The 22261-nt window shown below is 47.1% G+C and overlaps 2 protein-coding genes across 2 annotated transcripts in view; one reads left to right on the top strand and one right to left on the bottom strand.

Moving 5' to 3' along the window:
• Positions 1 to 3159, bottom strand: part of CAPZB (capping actin protein of muscle Z-line subunit beta) — a 68249-nt gene extending 65090 nt beyond the window's left edge. Inside the window, exon 1 of the mRNA XM_039703124.1 lies at positions 2976 to 3159. The gene's annotated coding sequence lies outside the window, so the exon portion shown is untranslated. The remainder of the gene's footprint in view (positions 1 to 2975) is intronic.
• On the top strand, positions 2541 to 19074 carry MICOS10 (mitochondrial contact site and cristae organizing system subunit 10). The gene is made up of 4 exons (XM_039703128.1): positions 2541 to 2654; positions 14002 to 14049; positions 14627 to 14736; positions 18830 to 19074. Exons 1-4 carry the CDS (start codon positions 2588 to 2590, stop codon positions 18836 to 18838), a joined length of 234 nt encoding a protein of 77 aa, XP_039559062.1. The 5' UTR covers positions 2541 to 2587; the 3' UTR covers positions 18839 to 19074.
• Positions 19075 to 22261: the final 3187 nt, after the last annotated feature.

Raw genomic sequence — 22261 nt, 5'->3', positions numbered from 1 at the left:
TAATAAATACTTGATGTTGCACTGCAAGGGTCCAACTGCCAAGTAACTATAGCAATGAAAAGAAAAGCCTGTCTTTGGACACATTCCCTCCTGCCTTAATTCTTCCCTGGGGTGGGGAAGGGGTACAGAGAATGTGCTCTAGATCCTTAATGGATAACATTTTCCAGAGCCCCCTCTGATCACTCAGTGACTCTGGGATTTAAAAGCAGCAGAGTGATTTCTCCAAAGGAAGCTGAACATTCAAAACAATTACCCTGAACTATTCCATCCCCTTGGAAAGGGTTTAATGCACCAGGTCCTGAGGTGAGGCTGTCAGGATCCATTGAGACACAGCAACACAACCCTTTATGAAGTGCCTCACAATCCAGCTGCTCACCAGTGCTTCCTCCATCCCAAAACCCAGCGTTTTCCAGGGAGCCCAGCAGCCTGAAAATGAGTAAGTGTGAAGTGAGACTACACTGGCCTGCACTGAGCATTTGTTGTTGCCAACAGAAGACCACATTTCTGGGCTGGTTTTAAACACTGCCTTCTGGAATTTAATTTTCAGGATGAAAATTAAAGAATTATTTTGGAGCCTTCAAGTTATCTTTCCCCTCATGATATTTTCCAGAGCTGTTTGGAAACAGGAGGGTGGGGCTGGCACCGCTGGGGCAGTTTCAGAAAGCACTTCTGTAGCTGTTTGGGGAAAAAACTGCTGGATCATGTTGGTATTTTTATAAGTAACTCGATGCATGGTTCTATTTTGGATACCAACTATGCAGCAATGCAGACTGACTTGAGCAAATTGCAGGGGGAGGAAGACAAAGGAAGATCCCCTTCCAGAACAAGGGCTGCCTTCTCCAGGGAAACCTCTTGAACCTCCAGGGGCTCAGCTTAAACTGTGCCTTTTAAGATAAGTTGTTAAAAGCCATTTAGATTTTATGAGGAAGAGAAAATAATGGTTAATTGTGATTGTTCTGTGATATGTGAAGGAATTGAACCAAACCAATGAAAAGTAAAACCTTCCATTGTGACTCTAGATCAAAACCAGTTGTACTTTTAAGATCAATTAAAGACTTATACCAACAATAACTTAATGAAATTTTTGCCAACTTCAAGAATTTTTCACTTCTGTTTGTGGCTTTAGTCTGTAATTGACTTGCAAAAGAACTCCCAGTTTTATGAAGCAGCAGAGCCTCCTCCACCTCGATAAAGCAAATTGAACTTGAAGAAATCAAACCAAGTAATCACAGCTAAAATTGCCTCCCAGTGTGAATGGGGACATTAGCACTTGACAAACACCCGGGGTTTTTTCACAAGGCTTCTAGAGAATGCCTTCCAGGCAGCCTACACACCGTTTGCAACACCAGAATTCATCTTAGCAGGTTTGGAGACATCCAGGGTCCTTGCTGGCTCCACAAAGCTGTAGCAGGCTGCAGGAGGGGCTGAAACCCCTCAAGGCAGTGGGAACTCTCCCCAAAACCACCTCCTCTAAAATTAGGAAACAGATATATATACAGGGGTGAAAACCCCCCTGTGAGGGTGGGCAGGCCCTGGCACAGGTGCCCAGAGCAGCTGTGGCTGCCCCTGGATCCCTGGCAGTGCCCAAAGCCGGGCTGGGCAGGGCTGGAGCAGCCTGGGACAGTGGAAGGTGTCCCTGCCATGGCACTGGATGAGCTTTAATATTCCTCCCAACCCAAATCATTCTGTGATTCTCATTATCAACCTATTGTGTGGAATAACTTCTTGAACAGGACTGAATGATCTTGCTGAAATGATTTGGCTCCTTTTCTCAAATAAACAAGAATGTGGGGGGCCTCGATTGCTCTTCCTGGGATTTTGATAGGGATTGACACCTGTATCTCATTTCAGGCCCTGAAGAGCAGCCGAGGCCAGAGAGTAAAAATCACAGAATTATGAGGGTTGGAGGGCATTTCTGGAGATCATTCATTTCAACCTCCCTGCCAAGGCAGGCACACCTGGAGCAGGTGACACAGGAATGTGTCCAGGTGGGTTTGGAATGTCTCCAGCGAGGGGGACTCCCCGCCCTCCCTGGGCACCAGTTCCAGAGCTGTGCCACCCTCCCGGAGTGTTCTTCCTGCTGCTGAGGGGACGCAGGAGCTGTGCGGGATGTGGGACAGGGCAAACCTACACGGGAGAGTGTGTCCAGTGCTGTACACAACGCTGCAGCGAGAAACTCGGCCCCGCAGCACAGCCCGGCTCTTACCATGGATGAGGCGAGAGCCCTGCGGGCAGGGGCGCGGCGGGCGCGGGCCCAGCCCGGGCGCCTGCGAGGAGGGAGGGATGCTGCCATAGCCTGAGGGAGACGAGGACTAACAAGGACACAGCGGGAGCTGTAGACGGAGAGACGGAGTCCGGGCCGTGGCGAGCCCGGTCTTACGGGGGGAAATGGCGTTTGGGCCCGCTCCTACGGGGAAAGAGGGGATTTTGGGCCGAGCCCAAGGTCGGGCGCGGCGGCCATGACACCCTCCAGTTGGTTACCATGGCAACGGCTACGACATCTCGCGAGATCTGCCGGCGCGGGCGATAGGTGGAGCACCAGGTCTCGCGAGAGTTGCGCGGGGGAGGAGGTGAGGGGACGGGCAAGATGGCGTCGGAGGGCGACCTGGGCAGGAAGTGGGACCGGTGTGTGGCAGACTCCGCCGTCAAGCTGGGTAAGGGCGGTGCGGACACGGCGGAGCGGGAGGGCCCGGGGAAGGGCGGCGGCGGTTCCCCCGGGCTCCCCGAGCCTGGGAGAGCGGCCGTCGGCGTGTCCCCGCCGCGCGAGGCCCACTGTCCCCCGGCGCCCCTGGTTCGCCTCAGAGCGCTTGTGAGCCCGGGAGGGGCTCAGGGTGTCCGGACGATCCGCCCTCATCGCTGGCCCCGGCGTCCGGTAGAGCCGGCGGCCGCGGGCCTGGCAAGGTGACCTTGGCCGCGGGCTCGGACCCGTGCCGGGCCCGCTCCCGGTTCTGCGCCCCGGCCCGGCCCCGGCTTACCGCGGTCCGGGCGCGTGTGGCCTCTGGCTACTCCCTGTGCTGAAGGTAACAGGTTTCCGTGGGAAATGTGCGCTCCGTAGGCAATCTGGGCGGCCTCCGGCGGGAATGAATGAGCGGCGGGCAGGCACGGCCGGCTCCTGGCGTGCCGCGACCTCGGCCGCCTCCGGCTGCGCTGCCCCGGTGGGTTGGGAATCGCTCCGTGCACCGCTGCTCCGCGCTCCCGGTGCCAGGGGCTGCGTTTATTAAAAGCAATAGGCAGCGTGACACGCTGAGGGCTTTGGCACGTGTCACTTGTACAGCGTGTGGAGTGTGACATTGAGCAGCGCCGTCCCTGTCCCAGCCCTGTCGTTTTGCCTTTTCGTCAAGCAGGGCAACAGTTCTGTTGGTTTTCTCCCGTATTTATTTCCTCAAAGTGAGAGTTATGCACACGCCTCGGTGTTGTGCAGCAGAGCATTGCCGAGGTGTCACTGGGTGCTGTGAGTTGTAGGGGTGGTGGTGGCAGCACCGTGCTCAGCCTGTGCCCGGCTGCAGTGACACCAGGCAGAGCTTGTGTCTTCACAAAACGTGTTTACAGATCCAAATCTTCAAATGCAGTGTGCAGAGCAAGAAATGCAGTGTCTGACACCAAAGTTATTCCTTGCATGTCGGTGCAGATGTCTCTTTTAGAACCATAAATAATATCTGGGAAATGTGAATGTTTATTTCTTGTAGCTGCAGTGGCCTTGTGCTTGAAAGCTGATGAGGAACTCGGGGGTTTTAGTTGCTTAATACTTTTCCATTAGAAAAGATGTTTAATAATTTTAAGTAAACCGAAACTTCCATTGTTTATAACAGACCTTTGAAAAGTGTCAAGTGCTCCAGAGCAGTGTTTTTCCGTATGAAATTCTACTCAGGTTTGTCTGACAAACATATCTGGACATGTTTATGTTTCCATAGCATTGGTTGCTTTATCATAAAATATTAAGTATGCCAAATTATAAACAAGAGCTTGTTCCATGCTGCAGCTGTACATGTCAGAGTCCTGTACATCCTCTGCCCTGGAGCTGAAGGAAGTGGAGACGGGGTTGATTTCACAGAATCCCAGAGTGGTTTGTGCTGGAGGGGACTTTACAACTCATCTTGTCCCACCCCTGCCATGGCAGGGACACCTTCCACTGTGCCAGGCTGCTCCCAGCCCTGCCCAGCCCGGCCTTGGGCACTGCCAGGGATCCAGGGGCAGCCACAGCTGCTCTGGGCTCCCCTGCCAGGGCCTGCCCACCCTCACAGGGAAGAATTTTTTTTGCATTATCCAATCATGTCCTGCCTCTGTCATTAGGAAGCCATTCCCCCTTGTCCTGTCTCTCCAGGCCCTTGCAAACAGTTTCTTTCCCTCTTTCCTGTCAGCTCCCTTCAGGTATTGGAAGGCTGCAATGAGGTCACCCCAAAACCTTCTTTTTTCCAGGCTGAACAATCCCAATTCTCTCAGCCTTTCCTCCCAGCAGAGCTGCTCCATCCCTCTGATCTTCCTGGTGCTCCTCTGGACTCTTCCAGCAGCTCCAGCTCCTTCCAGGGCTGGGGCAGCTCTGCAGGTGGGGCAGAGGGGCAGAGCCCCCCCTTCCCTGTGCCCACGCTGGGGATCAGCCCAGGGCAGGGGAGTTGTGCCTGGGCCATGTCCAGCTCTCAGCCACAGCACCCCAGGCCCTCCTCCCTGGGCTGCTCCTCATCTCTCCATGCCTCAGCCTGCATTGATCCTGGGGGCTGGCCTGACCCACCTGCAGCACCTGCTCTTGCTAAACCTCATGGGATTCCCATGGGCCACTGCTGGAGCTTGCCCAGCTCCCTCTGGACAGCCCTGTCCTTCAGGTGTGTGCAGCCCTTGTGCCTGTCCCCTGCCCTCAGCTCGGTGTCTGTCCCCTGCCCTCAGCCCTTTGTGTCTGTCCCCTGCCCTCAGCTCGGTGCCTGTCCCCTGCCCTCAGCTCGGTGTCTGTCCCCTGCCCTCCTGGCTCTGCCTCTGGCCTTTCATTTTGATTCAGGTTTCCCAGCCTGAAGGAGCAGCAGAAGAATGAGAACCTGCTTTGCCTTGTGCACTGGGGAAAGGCTCTAGTCTGGGGATTCCCAGTGTTGGCTTCACGAGGATGTTGAGGAGAGATCTCAGTCTAATTCATGATTTTCATCAGGTTGTCCAAAAAGGTCACGTGTGCTGCATCTCTTTATCTTCCCACCAGACCCAGTGGGCTGGGTTCAGACACGTGTTTCTCTTCATGTGTGAGGGCACTTTTGTGGTTTGTGTGCTTTTCCAATTGATCAGTAGCTGAAGCATTTGTGCTGGCAATCTCCTGCATGAATTGTGTGCTGACAACACACATTTTTCCATGGCATCCCAGTGGGAATGATTGTTTTCTCTGCAGGGACATTAAAACTGTGAGTGGTTGGGTTGATTTGTTTTGTAATATTACTGCAAAGTTTGCTGGCGTTTCCAATATAAATTATCAAGGGTGGTTGTTGTACTGAAAAGAAAGAAGGAAAGAAAATACATTTTTTTCCTTGAGGATTTAGTTGTTACATGGGATACAGGATTTGGTAAAAGTCTTTTTTTGTCAGACTTTTCCCTTTGGAGGCTGCAATTTCCTTCCCAAACACTCCTTTACATCCTTCCCAAGTGCTACAGCCAGGGAGATCTTCCCAGCCAGTGGCTGGGGAAAAACAAACATTGTGATTAGCCCTGTGTTTTCCCATTCCAGACTCTCTAAATAAAGGGAAGCACTGAATTTCGGTGCCTTGCATGCACGACATTTCCCAGTGTCTGTGAGAGCTGTGCACAGATAACTCCTGTGGATTGGTTTGAGGGTTGGTGGGACATGGGAAACAGAAAAGGGGGAGAAGGGGAGGTGGAGCTCCCAGGCTGGCTTTATTAGCAGAAATGTGGTTTAAATTGCAGCTGGGGCTGTGCTGCCTGTCCTTAGCCCATCAGGATTCCCCGTGTAAGTCGGGGTTTGTCCTGAGCTCTGTTTGTGGTTGTGCAATACTGTTTGAGTTGGAGACCAGGCTCCTGAAAAAAACTTGATCTCCTGCCACTAAAACTTCCAAAATAAATATTTATCTTGTGTTGCATCTTTTGAAATGCTGTATTATGTTTTTGAGCTCTTGGTCACTACCTGTGTGGATCTTGTAATTTAGTATTAACTTTTTCCTGTTAGTTCCAAACAGAGGATGTTGTCAGGCGTTGTTAGGACAGGATTTCATTTCAAAGAGTAGGTAAACCTTTTTATGTCTGCTCAGAACATTGAGCCATTGTTAAATGGAGCCTGTGGTCATCTCGTTTTTATTAGCATGATATTTATTTGTTTTGCTAATGATGAGGCTGTATCCAGGTGGTTTTGTTCTCTTCCATTCCAGATGCAGTTGTGAGCTCGGTGTTTGTTTCAGAGGACTGGCTTTGTTTTCTTAGCTGACCAGGGGATTTCTGCTGGACAATCCAGGTCCTGCTGCCTCTGGCTGTGCACCATCCTCAGGCATTTTCACCCAGGCAGTCATTTAAATAATTTAACTTTCTGCTCCTATTTTTCATTCTGATACTGATTTTCCTGCAGAAAAGCTACTTGTTCTTTTCTTACAGAAAACTTGTTTGTTTGGCATGTGCTAGCAGAGACTTGAACTAGCCTGGCTTTCTTTTCCTTCCCAGCTTGCAAACCTTCCTCAGTTCCTGTGTCCTCTCCAGCCTTCACAGCCATTTCTTCCTTTTCATCAGTAGAGCTCTGCAGAGGAGGGGTGATGAAGTAAACACTGCCGTGGTCTTCCTCCATCCTGCAGGCTCCAAACCTTGTTCAAAGGGTTGGTTTGTTTGTTTAACTGATTGATAGTTCATGGCTGTTTATTTGGAAGGACAATTACTCACAGAAGATTGACAGAGGTGTTTTTTTTGTTGAAAGGCTGTAATTTTGGACAAATTATTATTATGTGCTGTTTCCAGGGGACAGAGAGGCAATAAAGAGTAGTGTGGAAGAGAGGGAGGTTTATGTGCCCTCATGCCTTGGTTTGTTTGGAAGTTGTTGTTGTTTTAAATGAGTTGAAGGCTGTAATTTTCCCGATACTGGAAGGTAATCCTAGGGAAGCTGTTTGCTTCTTGACTTGTGTGTGTGAAGTTAATTTTTTTTTCGGGAGAGAAATGTTTTGATGTATGTCTGTGATTGACCAAAATTCAGCCTGGAAGCTTGTAAATAACCCAGTGTAGTGATTTCATTTTCCTCTAATCCTCTGTTTTGACATCTGAAAATAAAATGCTTCTAATTTCCATTTAATAGAGATTTTTTTTAAGGGAAAAGGGCACTTTGAATTCTGCAACTGTTAACATGATTTCTTCTGCCTTTCATCATCTGGCCTGCTTGAATAGCTGTTCTCTTAATGGCAAGGATGAAATTGTATTGTTTGTGTCATTCCACAGATTGGATATTTCAGAAAGAATCATTGTATGGATTGCAATGTCAGTATTTTTAAATAATCCTTCACATGGTTATGAATAGGATAAAGTCAGTCTATATAATGATAAAACTTGATTACACTTTCTGAAAACTGGATTAGACTTTGTCTAAATATACAAAAATCCTGAAATTCCTGTTTTGAAGTGTTTTTTTGCTTGGCAGTTGTGTCATGGCCATCCCGTCTTAGCTACCAGGCCAGAAGGCTTGTTCCAAACTCCTTTGGGGTTTTGTTTTTAGTGCTGGAGAACATGGATCTTATGTGAGCACACAGCTGCATTGTTGTGTGAGCTTTGTTGGAGCCCCAAGTTATTTTTCCTGGTTGTACAGAAGATCCAGCTCCGTGGTTGTGTCTTGCAGCAGACCAAGTAGTGTAAATATGAGCTGCTCATGGCTCAGGCTGTGCAGGGAGGCAGTACAGACAACAAAAAATGTTTTCCTTGGAAGAGGTGGGCAATGCTGTTCTGAGAATGGGCTTTTAGTCAGAATCTAGCAGCAATTTTTAGTTATGATGTTAGCAGAGCTCAGAATACAATATCCATTTACAAATTAAGGGAGTAATATCTTCTGTTGGAAGAAAAAGACAGGAAACTCTTCAGGAATCCAGGTCTCCTGCTAAGGGCATTGTTCCCTGCTGTTCCCTTGGTTGGCTCTGGATGAGTCAGGGAGCTGTGCCCTGCTGGGGTGTGCCCCTCCAGCTGTGCCAGCCTGCTTTTGGTGGCTTTGGGACAAGAGAACCTGAGAAAAGAGCTGTGGCAATCCATCTGCAGCCTCTGCACAGCCCAGAGCTCCCAAGCTCTGCTCCACGGGAAACGAGCCCAAAACGCCCCGACTTCCTGAACCTCGGCACTAGTGCATTGATGGGATGCCAGCTCTGCCTTTTTTGGAGGTGGCATGCAGTGGCAGTGCCCACGGGAAAGAAACTGTAGCCAAGTGATATCCTGGACTTTGGTCCTTGAGAACTTACAGCAGTAGGTGGAAACAAGACTTTGGTTTTTTGTATATCAGAAACAGTTTTCTGAGAAAATTCTTTCAGGGCTGCTGGCACATCCTTGGTGATAATAAATGAATAGCGAGAGGTTTGAGAAGGATCAGGCTCCTTTTCTCTTCACTCCTGCCAGTGAGACACCCCTGAAACTCTTCTTGCTCTCAGTTGCCTCTGCTTCTGAGCTGGGCCAGCAGACGTCAGTACTGGCCAGCCTGTGCTGAGTGGGTGTGGAGCAGCAGCATTGCCAACCCTCACAGCTGGGCTGCAAAAGCCCTGTGTGGTGTTTACTCCTGCTAAATCTTTTCAGCAATGTTACTGTTTTTCTTAGCAGAACATGTAACTGCAGTAAGACAAGGTAATGTTTCCTGTCAGAGGGGTATTTTCTGTGTTAAAAGAGTATTGCTGATCTCTTATCCAGGAGCTTCTAAAGCAAGCACAGTCCTGGTTTGTCTAAAAGCTTGGTGCATCACTGATCTCAGAATCCCAGAATGGTTTGGGGTGGGAGGCATCTAAAGTTCATCCAGTCCAACCTGGCCCTGGACACTTCCAGGGATGGGGCAGTTCCAGCTTCTCTGGGAAATCTGTGCCAGGACCTCCCCACCTTCACAGGGAGGTTGCACTGTGTCATCACAGAGCAGCTTCCACTCCTGTCCCCCTTTTAAAGGAGGGAGAAAACGTTTGTGCCCTCAGGTGAGACAGTTCATTCACCAGTCTGTGGTGTGAGGTTGAAGTCCCTGGTGCAGGGTCTCTGTGCTTCCTTGGGACAGCACAGACCCTTGCTGCTGCTGCCTGTGCCTCTGCAGCAGTGCTGGTGTTTACTTTGAGCAGCACTTGCCCTGACCCTGAGTGCCTAAGGGTGAAAGCAACCCCTGAAAGCATGTTGGGATTTTTGAGTATAATGATATTTGGATATTAATAGTTTGTTAGTCCAATTTTTCTGTGTTACTGCAGTCAGATGCTAGTATAAAACAAAACTCTCTTTTTTTCTGCTTCTTTCTTGAGTACTTGGTATATAATTTCACTCTGTTTTCTTCTAGTGTCCATGCTCATTTTTCTGTCTGCTCTGCAAACAATCCACACCACAGGGGAGATGGGAATGAAAGCTTCAGAGTTGGTGTTTGAAGAAAATCTGATTCCTGCCACTAAGACCTTGCAAAGAGTCTGCTTAAAATTAATTCCCTCCGTAAATAAGTGATTTCATGGTCTTGGATTTCTAACTGGTGCTGAGTGCTGCCCTGTGAAGGCCCTGGTGTACGAAGGCAACTTCCCTCCACATTTTTACAAAGCAATTCTTTATGTATCTTGTCAGAGTGGGACTGGAGGCTGAAGCTTTCCGTTTTGTATTAGTGTGTGTGGAATGGCAAAGGAAAAGAACAGTTTTCATTTTGGGATTAAGTAATTGAAAACCTTCCAGCTGCTATAGTAACAGCAGCACATCTGCCAGATGTCAATGAGCATATTTTAATCCTTCTATTTTCAGTTTCAAGCTATTGAAGCAAAGTACATGTAGGTGTGGCTGTGTTAGTAGCTGCCTCAGCCTGTAGCTACTTGGGTAGCCTAGGAAAGAGCCGTGTAGTATCACTGTTGGAGTGACTGCTGATTAAATTTATAGAAAAGCTTTTCCCAGATGTTCTTACGGGGCAGGAGCCCATCCTGAAGATTTGTGTTCCTCTCTGAGACACTTTTATGATGTCCTGTTGGGTATGCAGCGTGTGCTCTCCTCCTGTTAGATTGATTGGAGGTACCAGGACGTTTTTCTTGGAAGGTGTAAGAGCCAAAAGAGGAGAAAGAAAAAGTTGTGGTGCCTGGGCTTGCTGCCTAATGCCAATTCCGTGTGGCTGTGCTGCATAGTGGGGAGCAGGGCTGAGGTGTCCACACAAGTGTCCTGTCCCCTGTTGACACTGTAAATGAGTTTAGGCTGGAGTGATGAATGTGGGGTGGAAGAGGCTGTTTTTCTAGTTAAACATTTTAAACTGTCAGAGAAGGTGAAAAATGGGTTGTACTCTTTCCTGTGGCCTTTTCCTCCAAAGAGTCTGTCAGGCAAGAAAGGGAGGGAAAATGTGCCTGGTGTGGATCAAGGCCTTTGCTTTTCCGTGTTCGTTTGTTTTTATTGTAAGATAAACCTTTCATGTTTTATTGTTATGAAGTTAAAGGCTGGCCTAGAGGTGCTGATCTTTGGGAGGAACAGCTGGAGCGTCCCTGGTCAGGTGGGAGGCTCTTTGAAGCGACATGTTGCCTCTTTAGGAGGAAATGGAGCATGTGAGAACTTCAACCTGTAAAACTCATCATCAGCTCTGCCGTTGTTTATCTCTGCTGTAACTTTATATAGAATTAAAGTGAAATGCTTTACTTTGCTCCCGAGGCAAGATGGTTTTGCTCCCCCTTGGTCTTGGAGACACAGGAAATGACCACATAACCACAAATACTTTCTAGTGGAATGAAGATGAGTGACAAACTTCCCACAGAAAGAGGTTTTTAACCAGACAGGCTAAGGAATTAAATGTAGCTGAAGGCTCTGGTTTTAAGTTAAAACCAACTTCTAACTGTGCAAACCAAGTAGAAAAGAGCAAATGCTGTCCATGCAGTGGCTGGTGTGAGGGGCAGAGCTGGTGTTCCTGGTGGACAGGGCATTGTGATCACAATGGCTTTGAGCACAGGCTGTGCCCCAGTCAGGAGAGGAGTGACCCAAGCTGCCTGTGAGATTAGGAGAGCTAAGGTGCTTTATTGGCTTTGTTTCTCAGGTTGCCTTCTTGCACAGAAGGCCAGAACCCATTAGCTCTCAGATCTCCTTCACTTCTCTGTAGCATTTTCATTACTTAAAGCAAGGTCTTAGCTATCCTCCCATCAATTTTTGGTACTCACTGTCACTGTAGACTCCTTACAGCTGGAATAAAGTGGAGTGATAGCCTTTAAAATTGCACAAAAATGCATTTGCATGAAGAACAAACCCTTCAAACAAGCTGCTTCAGAAAAAGCTTTCTTAAGACAGTTTTTTCTAAGTCAGTCATGCTGCACCACATCTGTTTAACAGTGGTGTTGGTGTGGGGGAAGGCCTAGTTTGTGTTTTAGACTTAGTCTGAATTGCAGTTGACATAAATAATAAATTCTTCACCTTTAAGTGTATCCTGTAGCTTCCCCCATGGCCAACAGGAAGCAGCATTGATGGCATGTGAGTGCAGCCCTTACAGAGGGGCTGTAATGTGAGAGAACATCTGAAGGAGGTGAAGAGAGTACGAGATAATGATAATTTCTGTAAGTAAATGGAAAGAAACTGTATTAATTATAGCTGCTTCCTTAGTGCAGGGTTGTGTTAAGACAAGACAGGAAGCAGTTCACCACCAGGCTGGTGAGAAGAATGTGGGTTTGACTGGTAAAATGGAAAATGTGGTGACATGAGAAACTGCCCAGGCTGTGCATGGAGATGATGCAGGATTTGTCATCCTGCAAATAATTTCTCATTGATTAGCTAAGCTGTTTGGATTGGCAGAGAGGGTCTTCCCAGGGACAGGAAGCATAGGACAAGGATTGCTCCCTCATGGCAGGGCTCCTGAGCTGGGCACTTCAAACTGGAGCTGTCTGGGCAGAGAGAATCCCCCCACCAAGTCCTCATCAGCTCTGAACAGCCCAAAGCAAACTCAGCACGGGCTGGCAGAGGATCCAGGCCAGGGCACCAAACAGGATGGATCCTGGCACACAGAAATTATCCTTGGTGGCATAAACACTGGGAGAGCCAGCAGCACAGGGAGGGCAGGAAGGCTCTGCTGGGAGGGGCTGGGGGTTGGAGGGTGAGCTGTGCCTCGGGGGGAGCCCTGGTGTCTGTTCCAGGCTGAGGGTGAACATTGCTCAGTGCACAGCTCTGAAAGCTGCTCCAAGCAGTGTCTCTTACTGTCTGAAAGGCACAGAACCCCGAGGCTCTGAGCAGACACCTACGGATCCCAGATTTCCCTTAGCTGTGCAAATGATCAGGGTGAAAACCTGACCTTCCGTGCAGCACTCGGGCTCTGAAATGTCTGGGGGAGTTATGTCAGGATTGCTTGGCGGGCGGTCAGAGCTCTTCCTGCATGTTTTGTAAGCCTACTCCGAAGTTGTAATGACCTGGTAAAGTAGTTACCTCTGGCACAACTGGAACTCTGCAGTAAAATGCAAAGGGTTTTCAAACCAACTCCCTTTTGCAGCTCAGTAAATGCAGAGTAGAGTCGTAACACAGAGTGAATGTGGGGTGCTTTGCTCAGCTCATGTTTGCTTACCTCTGTCCTAATATTCAGGTAATATTCCTAATGTTACCTGTGTCCTAATATCATCACCAAAAAATGTGGGATGCTTAGTTAAGTACAGGGTGGTGCAGCCTATGTACTGAGGATGTCAAGTATTCTTTGAGTAATCTTTTCTACAAGAGAAACTATCAAAGTACTTTTTACAAGGAAAAAATATGAAGAGCATAAGGAAACTTCAAAAAAAAAAAGAAACAGGATCCTGTATAGGATTCCTTGGCATTGTTCTGTACTCAGCCCACTTACATAATGCTTTCAACAGGATCATGTGCTTTTAGGAATATAAAAAAAGGATGTATTTTAATTAACAAACTCATAATATTTAATTTCTTGTATTGAAAGGAGGGAGTTGAAACCTATAACAGGATGTGTTTGCTGCAATATAAACCTGAAGCTGTTGGTTTGTTTTTTTAATGAGGATGTGCATGACTGGTTTATTTTCTTTTTTCAAACTTTTGTACTTCCGTGCCTTATCTAAAATTCCTCTCTTCAGTGGACATGATTAAAGGTAGAATTTGCCCAGTCAGCTGCAAGTTTTCACTGTGATATTTGTTGGGTCTTGAGAGGAGTTTTGCAGACTTGCCTGATGTCTTATACAAAATCAAAAAATTATTTTTAAATATGCTGAGTTTTTTTAGTGATGCTAAATAATTTTGTTTCAACTGCTGCAGTTATCTCTATGTATAATATAAGGATGTGAAAAGCCATTCATTCCTAATGTGTTTAAATATGCTCCATAATGAATGTTGTGGATGTGAAAGATAAGCAGCCTGGAGCTTTCTTTGTAAGGTATAGGGTAACACAAAGCTTCAAAGTTCTGCTGCCCTCGGGACACACATTGAAGCACTTAAAGGAGTGAGATAAACGAAATACAATGAGATATTCATCTGCAGAATCTGAAGCTCAAGGACACAATAAGTTTTCATTTAAAGTGTTTCTCATTTGCTGACAATGAGCCAAATAAATTTTAATTCCACATTGTAGATGGTGACAGAAATTCAGGAACTTTCCCTAGGATGAGAGTCTGTTTTTTCCCCAGATATTTCTGATAATGTACTTATTACATAATGTTGAGATTCTAATGTGAGTTTGCTGCTTACAGTTACTTAAGAAAACAGGAAATTTTTTTTCAGATTTGTTATGTAAGAACTCTCTGGTTTGGTGTGCTGAAATAGCATGTAGCTGGGTAGTCATAGTCTGGTGTTCATAGTCTCATATTCCTCAGTTGGAATAAAGACTTACTGTAAAGAAATAAATACATTTCCATTACTTTGCTTTATCTTTGTTCTCACCTGCTGCATTTCTTCTTACAGGTGCTGGATTCGGACTAGGAATTGTTTTCTCAGTCATCTTCTTCAAAAGTAAGTACACTGCATTAATCCTGGCTGCCTGGCTTCCCACTGTCCATCTCTTGTAGGTACAGCTAGAAGCCTTTGAGGCACACAGGAGTTCATCAGCTTGTTAGACCAATTCTTCCATTGTTTGGCCTGTCTTTTCCATTGAAGTGGAGTTCCCAAAACTTCTTGCTGTTGTGTACCAAGGTTGTTACCCACGGCACCTCCCTGAGCTCCTCCTGTGCTCAGCTCAGATCCTGGAATGCCTGGCAGGAGAGCCTGAGCCAAGTCCCTGGAGCTGTGTCTCAACATTGGTGTGTGCCAGCCTCGCCAGGGCTGTAAAAGTGATCTTAGTTCTTCAGCTGTGCTTTGAAACAGAGTAACTTTCAGTAACACCTTGAATTCAGACATTGCTCTGTTAAATTCTAAACACTTGTTACTGTTACTCTTATTCTGTGGTGGGCTGGTTTGGAGGATTTTAGAACTTGTAACTGTCTACAATGAATCTTTTAGTAATTTGTTCTTTCTTGGTGCTTATAGAACAATATATAACAAACAGCTTTCCTTGACTTCACCTTTTCCTCTGTACTTGCCTCTTCCACAGGAAAGACATGGCCTATTGCATTTGGGTCAGGGATGGGGTTAGGAATGGCTTATTCCAATTGTCAACACGACTTCCAGTCTCCATATCTTCTCCATGGTAAATTTGTAAAAGTAAGTATCAACACATCTGGTTTGACACTGGCCCAAGGCCTGGATTACCTTCCCCTGTCACAGCTGGGCAGAGGAGAGGGGAAAATTAACCAAAGGCTCATGAGTTGAGATAAGGACCGTGAGAAAAACATTTCAAGGGCAAAACAAGTTCAACTTAAAGTTGCACAGTGAATTTATTACTAACAAAATCAGAGGAAGGTAATGAGAAGTAAAAGAAGGCCTTGAAACACCTTTTTCCCCCCAGCCCCTCCCTCCTTCCCGCTGACAGTGCAGGGCGACAGGAGGGTTGGGATCTTGGTCAGTTCATCACCCGAGGTTTTCCTCCCTTGTTCTGGGAGAGGAGTCTTCCCCCTGTGAGACCCTGGGGTCCCTCCCATGGGAGACAGTTCTCCACAAACTTCTCCAGTGTGGGTCCATTCTCATGAGCAGCAGTCCTCCCAAAACTGCTGCAACGTGAATTCCCCCCATGGCAAACAGTCCTGCCAAAACTGCTGCAACGTGAATTCCCCCCATGGCAAACAGTCCTCCCAAAACTGCTGCAGCGTGGGTCACTCTTCGTGGGCTGCAGTCCTCCAAGGACAGGCTGCTCCAGCCTGGAAGCAGGGACCCTCTCCCCATGGGGCTTCCACTGGAACACAGCCTCCTCCAGGCATCCACCACTGCACTGGGAGCACCTCTGCCACGGGCTGGGCATGGATCTCTGCCAGGCATCCACCACTGCACTGGGAGCACCTCTGCCACGGGCTGGGCGTGGATCTCTGCACCCCCCAGGGATCTCCACGGGCTGGGTGTGGATCTCTGCATCTCCACGGGCTGGGGGTGGATCTCTGCATCCCCCAGGGATCCCAGGGGCTGGGGGTGGATCTCTGGATCCCCATGGGCTGTGGTGGATCTCTGCACCCCCCAGGGGCTGGGGGTGGATCTCTGCACCCCCCAGGGATCCCCATGGGCTGCAGGGGCACAGTTGCTCTGTCCTGGCCTCACCATGGCTGCAGAGGAATCTCAGCTCTGGCCCCTGGAGCAGCTCCTCCCCCTCCTTCTCTGCTGACCTTGGTGAAGAAAAGCTGTGCTTTTTTGATTTTCTTCTTAAGTCTGTTATCACAGAGGCATTTCCATAATCTCTAACTGGCTCAGCCCTGGCCTACAGCCTGTCCCTCTTCAGAGCCAGCAGGGATTGGCTCTGCTGGACATGAGGAGCTTCCAGCAGCACCTCTGTGCCCCTCCACTACCTAAAACCAGGCTGTGCAAAACCAGCACACAGTGCTAGCTACCACTGGTTGGTAACTGCTTTATTATAAGTCAGATTATGCATTTACATGGATATTCCTCTGCCTTTCCCAGAGGAGTGCTAGTAGGAAGAAACCTGTGTTGCCAAAGCTGGAATGTTCCCCTGTTCTTTAATATCTGGTGTGTTTAACAGTAAATTTACTAGACTGAATACATGGAATTCGTTTAACAGATCCTGCAGGTAGCTTTTCCCACAGCCTGAAAACACAATAGAAATACATGTCAGAAAAGCAGAAAAACTAAACTAATATTTAAGGTTCTTCAGACTTTAAAAGACATGAGCTGGGAAGAAACTGAGAGTCATGACAGGTAGATCTGCTTGTGGAAGTAGATCTTTGATCTTCTGTTGGGTTTGGGGGTATTTTTTCAATATGAAAACACTGATCACTTGTAAGTTTTGTGGCTTGTTTGTCTGCATAATAAAGTAGTAAGTCTGGAAAAAAATGTACCTTGTAAGCAGTTTTGAAGAGGATCATTTCAATGAGTTCAGTATTAACACTGAAGTAAAATACTTTAACATATTTTACCATACTAAAGTAAAATTTTTAGTAATAGATTTATTAGCATGCACAAGTGGCTGGCTGCAGTGCACCAGTCCACAAACTGACTCCATTAGTGTTTTCTTAATTTCTTCATGTGTCAGACTGGGCCTGTTCTCATGGTAATTTATCACTGTGGCTCCTGGAAACAAAAGGAATGTGTGTGTGTGTTTGGATCCAGAGAGCCATGGCCTGGTTAAATGGTTCCAGTGCCACTGGTGGTGAGGCATCACCAGGACACATTTACAGTTACTTCAGCACTTCAGGAAGTACTGAGGTAAAATACTCTGCCAGGAGCTTCTCGTGCAGGACACAGAGTGCAGAAGTCCCTCGTGTGTGGCTCCTCTGCTGGTGCAGGAGGCCTGCAGGCATTTCCTGGCCTCTCCTGGTGCTTGTAGAGCTGCAAGCTGAGCCCAGTGCTCCTTGATTAACTGGCAGGTGAGCTTTTGCCAGCCTTCTGCAGCCCTGCCACACATACCTGCTTACAGATATCCTCTCTTACAGCTGCCTGTTAAAGGCAAATAGTAACAAGATTGCCCAAGAAATAAAATCTTTGGAGAGCAGTAGAGAGAAACTGACTTGGATGCAGCTGATCAGCATTGCCAGCTACTGCCCAGAATCAAAAATGTCTGGCTCTTCTGGCTGGATGTGTTAACATTAAAATGTGTTAGCACTCCACACCATCATGAGGGTGTTCCTCCAGTTTATGTCTCCAAAAAGTGCTGGAGTGACATATCTGTGGCTTCGTGTGAGTGACAAATGCACTGCTCACATGTTCTGAGGGAGCATTTTCCATTCAAGGATGCTTGCTCCCAGGGATGTTGGGCAGCAGGAAACAGTGTCCAGTCACCCTAGGAAGGGGTTTCTTTGGATTAAGGACTAATCTGGAGCAGGGTGGTCCTTGGAAGCATGAGGTAACTGGAAGGACACTTAGATGCCTGCATGGCACAAGACATACACTTTGCAATGCACTGTCTTCATGGCTTCCTCTGGCACAAAGAGGCTGAGAGAGGGAGAACACAAAAGAAGCCATCTAATGGTTAATGTCATTAATTCCCTCCCAAAAGTCATGTCATGGGTAATGGCTCTGGGATTATTACAACAAAATTACTTTGTTTCTCTTGGTTAGGAACATGGAAGATATTGTTGCATTATTGCTCATCTGGGTTTTTTTCCTAGAAAAGTTTGTTATAACCAAACTTTGTAGGATTTCCTTTGCAAAACTGAGTTCTGTTCAAATGCTAACTTGTCAAAATGATAGAATCTGCAAAAAAATTGGCTTTATTAGAGGGAAATGTAACACAGATTAACTTGGTCAAAATTATTTCTAGTTTTCTGAACCTGTCAAGTTCACAGGATCACAGGAGAACTCGAGTTGGAAAGGACTGCAGGGAGCTCATGGGGGTTCCTGTGAGGTCAGACCAGGTTACTCAGCTCTTTACCCAGTTGGGGTTGTTGATTCTTCAGGATCAAGTTCTTAATTCTAAGTCCTGAGTCAAAATGAGAGAGGACAGAGGACCTTCAAGACACTGAATATTGAGATGTCATAGTGAGTTGGGTCATCACACTGCCCATCCTTTGGGTTAGAAATTCCATCATGAAACCCCAACACCAGTGCAGGAGCTATTTATCTAGACCAAAAAAATACTTAAAGTGCAGAAAAGTTCTAATTTGTGGTCAGACTATTCTGAGGCTTTTTAAGTAATTTGACCAAGTGGTTTTCACTGTGACTTCAGCAGAATTTAAAATCAACATGTCACAATTATTTCAAGGCTTAAAATGCTATGGCTGTGACTTACACAGCCTAGATTTCCTTGCAAAATGAAAATATCCTAGTTTTCAGGTTATTTAGCCTGTATTATCACCCAAACCTCCCAGTCCTGTACTTTGATAGGAATGTGGATTTATATTCATGTGCAAGAACACAAGAAAGCAACTGCAGCCTTTCCTCTTGCTCTTGGTGGCTTTGATCTCAGCCTGATTTCTCTTCAGCCTGTGAATAGTTGACTTGACCAGTAATGAGGGGGTGTTTGAAGTACCCAGTTTATCAGAATGGAGGGTTATGCCTGAAAACATGGCATGCTTCTGGCATGAAAATAGCTGCTTAATTCCTCCATATACAGCCTCTTGCTTTAGCAAAGGCTGAGAATGCTCCCTTACCCTCTGGAAATGTTACAGAGCTCCATGACTTGCTTTACATCCTGCAGCACCTTCCATGTGAGGAACCCAAATGGCTTTTTAATAATTTAAACCTTCTTGCTTTACAGGAACAGTGACTAATGGCTGAGACTATCCCAGTGGGAAGGAAGGAGAAATCAATGATTATTCCTCAGGAATACTGAAGTGCCCCTGGAATAAGCCAACATTCTTCAGTAACGATCACCAGTAACTCTTTATACTCCAACAAACTGTTTCTGTCTATGAAACAAAGTTCTGTTGCTTGTTTTGTATCGTGTCTGAAAAGTGCGAGGAAGAGCTCTTCTGGGAAATAAATAAAAGAAAAATGGCCTTCTCTGGTGTGTTGACTTTGTATGTGAGTGAGAGAGAGGGAGAATGGAAGCAGAGAACTTCATTTGGAGTAGGCAGCAGCTGGGACCACCTGGGCCACTGGGAGAGCTCCTCAGCAAAGGCAGCCATCGTCTGTTCCTCCCCACTCCTGAGAGCAACCCCCATCCACCATCCAGTTCAAAGAAGCATTCCCACCTCATAAATCACCCACTAGACCCCTGCTGCTTGTGTCGGTGTTTGGAGAGGAATATAAATACTCCTATGTCCTGTTTGTACAGTTGCCCTTTAAAATTGGAATTTTGTCCTCTCAGAAGAGGCAGAATCCAAGCGGGTAGATCCAAACTGTGTGATGGATGCAGCAAGGCCCTGCTGGCTCTTGTAGCTTTGGGTCATGGAGTGACCCTGTTTGAAACTTCCCAGGATGGTGGTGAGTTAAACACATCCTCGTGCCATCTGGCTCTCAGCTTACCCTTTCAGCTGATTGTTTTTGCACCCCTCTTCTGTGGGAAAGCAGAGAGGTTTCAGTGTCTGGCAGTGGGTCACAACTACTTAAAGCTCTTCATTGCCTTGGCAAGACATTGCTCCAGCCCTCCCTTCCTTACATCCACCCCAGTCCTTGAGCTGCCTTGTTGGCACGTTGTCTGCTGCTCTTCCCCTGGCTCAGAAGTTGGTCTGCACTGCTTCTTTACTCAGCACCATGTTCTGGCTATGGAGATGACTCTGGAGGAGCTCTTTTCTTTGTCCCACACTTGTGTGTTGTCCATGTAGCACAAGGAGTGAGTGCATGTCTCAAGAGGGAAGGGAATGGCGTAGGTTGATGCAGAACTTGCCTTTGCTGGAAGCCTGTTGTGCTGCATGGTGAGTGCTGCTAGATGGGAGAGTGACCGAGCAGCTCCTCCTATTCTGCACAGCAAATAGGAGAAAGGAAAACAAGTTGTGTGATGGTTGTTGTTTAAACCATGCCAGGAAAGGAAGGGGGTGGACTGAGGGGTAAGCTGGAGTTCAGAGGGCTCGAGAAACTCCTTATCTTCCAGGCCTGAGGTGTGGGTGCTGCTGCAGCCCTGCATCCACACCTCTCCTGGGCACTGCTCTGGATCCTGCACTCTGGAGGAACGTGTTGAGCTGTGCCCAGAATCAACAGACGCTGAGGAGCTCGCCTGGAGCAAAGGACTTGTGAAATAAAATAGCTCCAGTGCCAGAGCAGCATTAAGATTGTCAGAGCATGATACCATCCAGGACCATTGCTCCAGCATGTCCTTGTTTTTCCACCTCCTCCCTTGCCGGACTGCATTCATCAGTCAGGTCAAAACAGCTTATTGAAAACAGGATATCTTTCTTTCTTCCCAATTTTGAATCATTTTATCCAGCCCCAATTTTTAATTTGAACTATGTACTTTGGAGCCATAGCTCCTCTGTGGTTTGGAGCGGGGTTTTATGGAGTTCTCTGTGTGTGTGCTGCAGTCTGGGAAGCCAGTGGGATCTGCTGGAGACAGGAGCACAGCCTGGGCAAGACCCAGGAGAACCCAAGGTGGTGGCAGCCCTGCCCGTAGCGACTGTCAGCTGCAGAGGAAGCTTCAGCTCCTGCTCTGTTGTTCAGGCTGATGAGGAGTTCCATTTTTATTTGGTGTCCCTGGTAACGAGCCATCCTGCCCTTACATGCTCTGCTCCAGCTCCAGTGTGAGTTCCTAGAGTTAATTCCTACCGTGGGCTGCGTGGCCTGTGATCAGGTGTTCTGGCCCTGGAACCCAGAGATATCCATTGTAGGTGTCAATTCCCAGTGTGTCCTTTACTGCTAGAGTGAGAACAATCAGAACAAAGGTGTTCGAGTCAACATGGGTGAGCGTGGAAGAAATGCACAATTCTAAAAGTGGAATTTAAGTTTGTCATTGCTCTTTAAATAGGGTAAAAGCTTAACCTTTTGGTTTTCTTCACAGCTGCCTTCCTTCTTGTTGCCTGTGTTAATGAATATATATATATATATGTATATGCACATATAACTACCACATGAAGAGTCTGTATCTGTTTTGCTTTATTTAATTAAAGATGTATTATCCCAAACCTATTTTTGAACCTGTCCATGTAAGCTGTGCAGAATATCTTGTTGTGAGGACAGCTCTCCTTTTCCCTTCTGTGGGAAGAGCCTGTTCCCTTCCCAGCTGAGGCTGGAGTAGGAATGGTTTCCTGCCGCTTAATTTCTAATTGCATAAATGGAAGGGGGAAAAGTGGAAATTCTAAGTACCAAAAGGCATGTTAAATTTAGTATAATACGCTCATCTGGAAACTATCACATTTTTCCTTCTTTCTTAAGCCTGCTGAAATCATTGCTTCGTCTGTGGCGTGATTTGGATTGGGACCAAAAAGTGCAAACAAGATAGGGCTGAAAAAGGCAGGTGTCCCTACCCCAGCTTAATGAGACCTTTTAGGAGAGAACTTGTATCCCAATTGTAATTGGAGTATACGGTGAGTAAGGAAACCATATCACTACCCAGGAGAAGGGGAAAAAAAAAAGAAGCTGTTTGCTGACTAGAACTGGTTTTGAACGTTTAACAACTCCCCAAGTGCTCGACTGACCACAAATCTGCCTCTTTAACAGCTTGATTAGATGTCTGCTGAGGCTTTGAGATGAATAAACAAGTCACGGAAAAGCAGAGACAGCGGGGAAAAAAATATCAAGCTGCTTTTCTATTGTTTATCCGAGTTGTTCATGTTTGATCAAGATACCGTCATTGCTTTGTGTTCCAATCCTGCCTGGAGCCGTGGCCAAGAGCAGGACCTGGCTGTATGTGGTGCTGTACACACAAATAAAAACCAGCCTCTGCCCTGGAGAGTTTACAAACTAAACAGATGGGCTGCAGGGAGGTAGGAGGGTTTGTAATTCCCATTTCAGAGATGGGAGAAGCTGTAGGCAAGGTCAGGGAGAAGTCGTGCAGGGAATGTGGTGTGCAGCCAGGACTCTGACTGGAGGCCAGCAGCCCATCCTTCCCAACTGGTTTTTCACGTGGTGGTGGAGTCTCAGGGAAGGCTGCCCTTCACAGACTGGGAGACTCCAAAAGTATTTGTGCCACCCTTTGCTATTTTCAAATTGCCCCAAATTCTTACTGGCAAATCCCTGAGAAAGTTAGGAATGATGTTTTACTGGCCAGAGGCTGATATCTTATGGAATCACTAGTAGGTGTAAACCACCGTGATCC

Source organism: Passer montanus, unplaced genomic scaffold, assembly GCF_014805655.1.
Source record: "Passer montanus isolate IOZ18808 unplaced genomic scaffold, ASM1480565v1 scaffold160, whole genome shotgun sequence".
In the NCBI taxonomy this organism is placed as follows: Eukaryota; Metazoa; Chordata; class Aves; order Passeriformes; family Passeridae; genus Passer; species Passer montanus.
The sequence above is the reverse complement of the archived record's forward strand: the minus strand, read 5'-3'. Positions and strand labels throughout refer to the sequence as shown.